This window comes from Antrostomus carolinensis, unplaced genomic scaffold, assembly GCF_000700745.2.
Source record: "Antrostomus carolinensis isolate BGI_N321 unplaced genomic scaffold, ASM70074v2 scaffold50886, whole genome shotgun sequence".
Classification (NCBI taxonomy): domain Eukaryota; kingdom Metazoa; phylum Chordata; class Aves; order Caprimulgiformes; family Caprimulgidae; genus Antrostomus; species Antrostomus carolinensis.
Genome location: NW_010320745.1, coordinates 1 through 1,193, shown reverse-complemented (window position 1 = coordinate 1,193; position 1,193 = coordinate 1). Strand labels below are relative to the sequence as shown.

The 1,193-nt window shown below is 44.3% G+C and overlaps 1 protein-coding gene across 1 annotated transcript in view; it reads right to left on the bottom strand.

Annotated features, from left to right (window-relative positions):
- The window catches only part of EAPP (E2F associated phosphoprotein), a gene marked incomplete at its 5' end in the record, with an annotated part of 3,121 nt that extends 2,232 nt beyond the window's left edge, over positions 1-889 (bottom strand). The window contains one exon of the mRNA XM_010169678.2: positions 708-889. Within this exon, the coding sequence (XP_010167980.2) occupies positions 708-889 (182 nt within the window). The remainder of the gene's footprint in view (positions 1-707) is intronic.
- Positions 890-1,193: the final 304 nt, after the last annotated feature.

Below are 1,193 nucleotides of genomic sequence, written 5' to 3'. Positions count from 1 at the left end.
CTGCTGAACGCAGTCAAGTCCCTAAAGTGAATACTACGTTGATTCTCCAGGAAATTAAGAACAATTCACTAAATGCTTTGTAACAGGTAAAAAGAACGTGTGCTCTTCAAATGCCAAAGCAATCCATCCCTTGCACCCACGGTACACAAGCACCAGAACCAACATATCTTTAGCACAGTTTTGCTATTTAATGTAACATATAAACAGTTAAGGGAGGAAGAGATTAGTATTTTTCCTGACTTCTTCCCCCAACTGGTTTGGGATCTCAATCTACCACATGCTACTCCTTTCTCCAAAAAAGGGCTCCCAATGTTGATAGCATCTGGCGCCACTAGAAAAAGTACACGGGACCTCAGCCTGCTCAAGAGACTTCTAAATACATGTGAAAGAACAACTTAAAAGAGAAGTTCTAGGGATATTAGAAAAAAGGAGACTAATCAAAAAAAAGAGAAATCATAACAAAGCAGGAAATCAGAAGTTCAGAAACACCAAAATCGAAGTCTTAGAGAAGATGAAACAGAGGCTTTCACTGAAGTGGCACCTGGTGACCATTTCTGCAGAAGTGATGGGCCATTTTAAGATTTTCTGTAGGCTTCAAACTGTCACCATCCACACCTCTAGCCAGAGTAAGAGATTAACTGCACACCTTAACTGGACACCACTTAACTCACAGTTTCACATGCAAGCAGATGCTAAGTGTGATTTACCCATTTCTGGTGATTTCCATTTGCCTTCCATAGTCCTCATGGTGGTGTCCAGTTCCGCCTCCATCTCCTTTTGGAACTCATCGTCACTGGAAGACTCGCTCTCCCCAGTCAGGCACTCCCGGATCAGCTTCCGCTTCTGGTCAGGAGTGCCATGTAAGAGCACGTCCACCTCATCTTCTGAGCTACAAACATCGAAGCGTTACACACCTAATTGTGGTAAACAGCTTAAAACACTGACCGACTCACGTGGAGAACAAGTATCTGAACTGTGTGGATGCAGCGGGAAGCACTTATTCGTGTCTTTACGGGAAATGCATTTATTTAAGTATTTTATTAGCTCGTTGGTTTTAAAACTCTGGTTTTAACGCAAAAGAGCTTCAGCTGACGGGCCGTGGCCTGCCGCGAGGCCCCGTGCCGGGGATCCGTTTACCCCCCGGCATTTGCAGGGTTAGAAATGTAAATGCCTCGGTTCCGAGGAGGAAAATC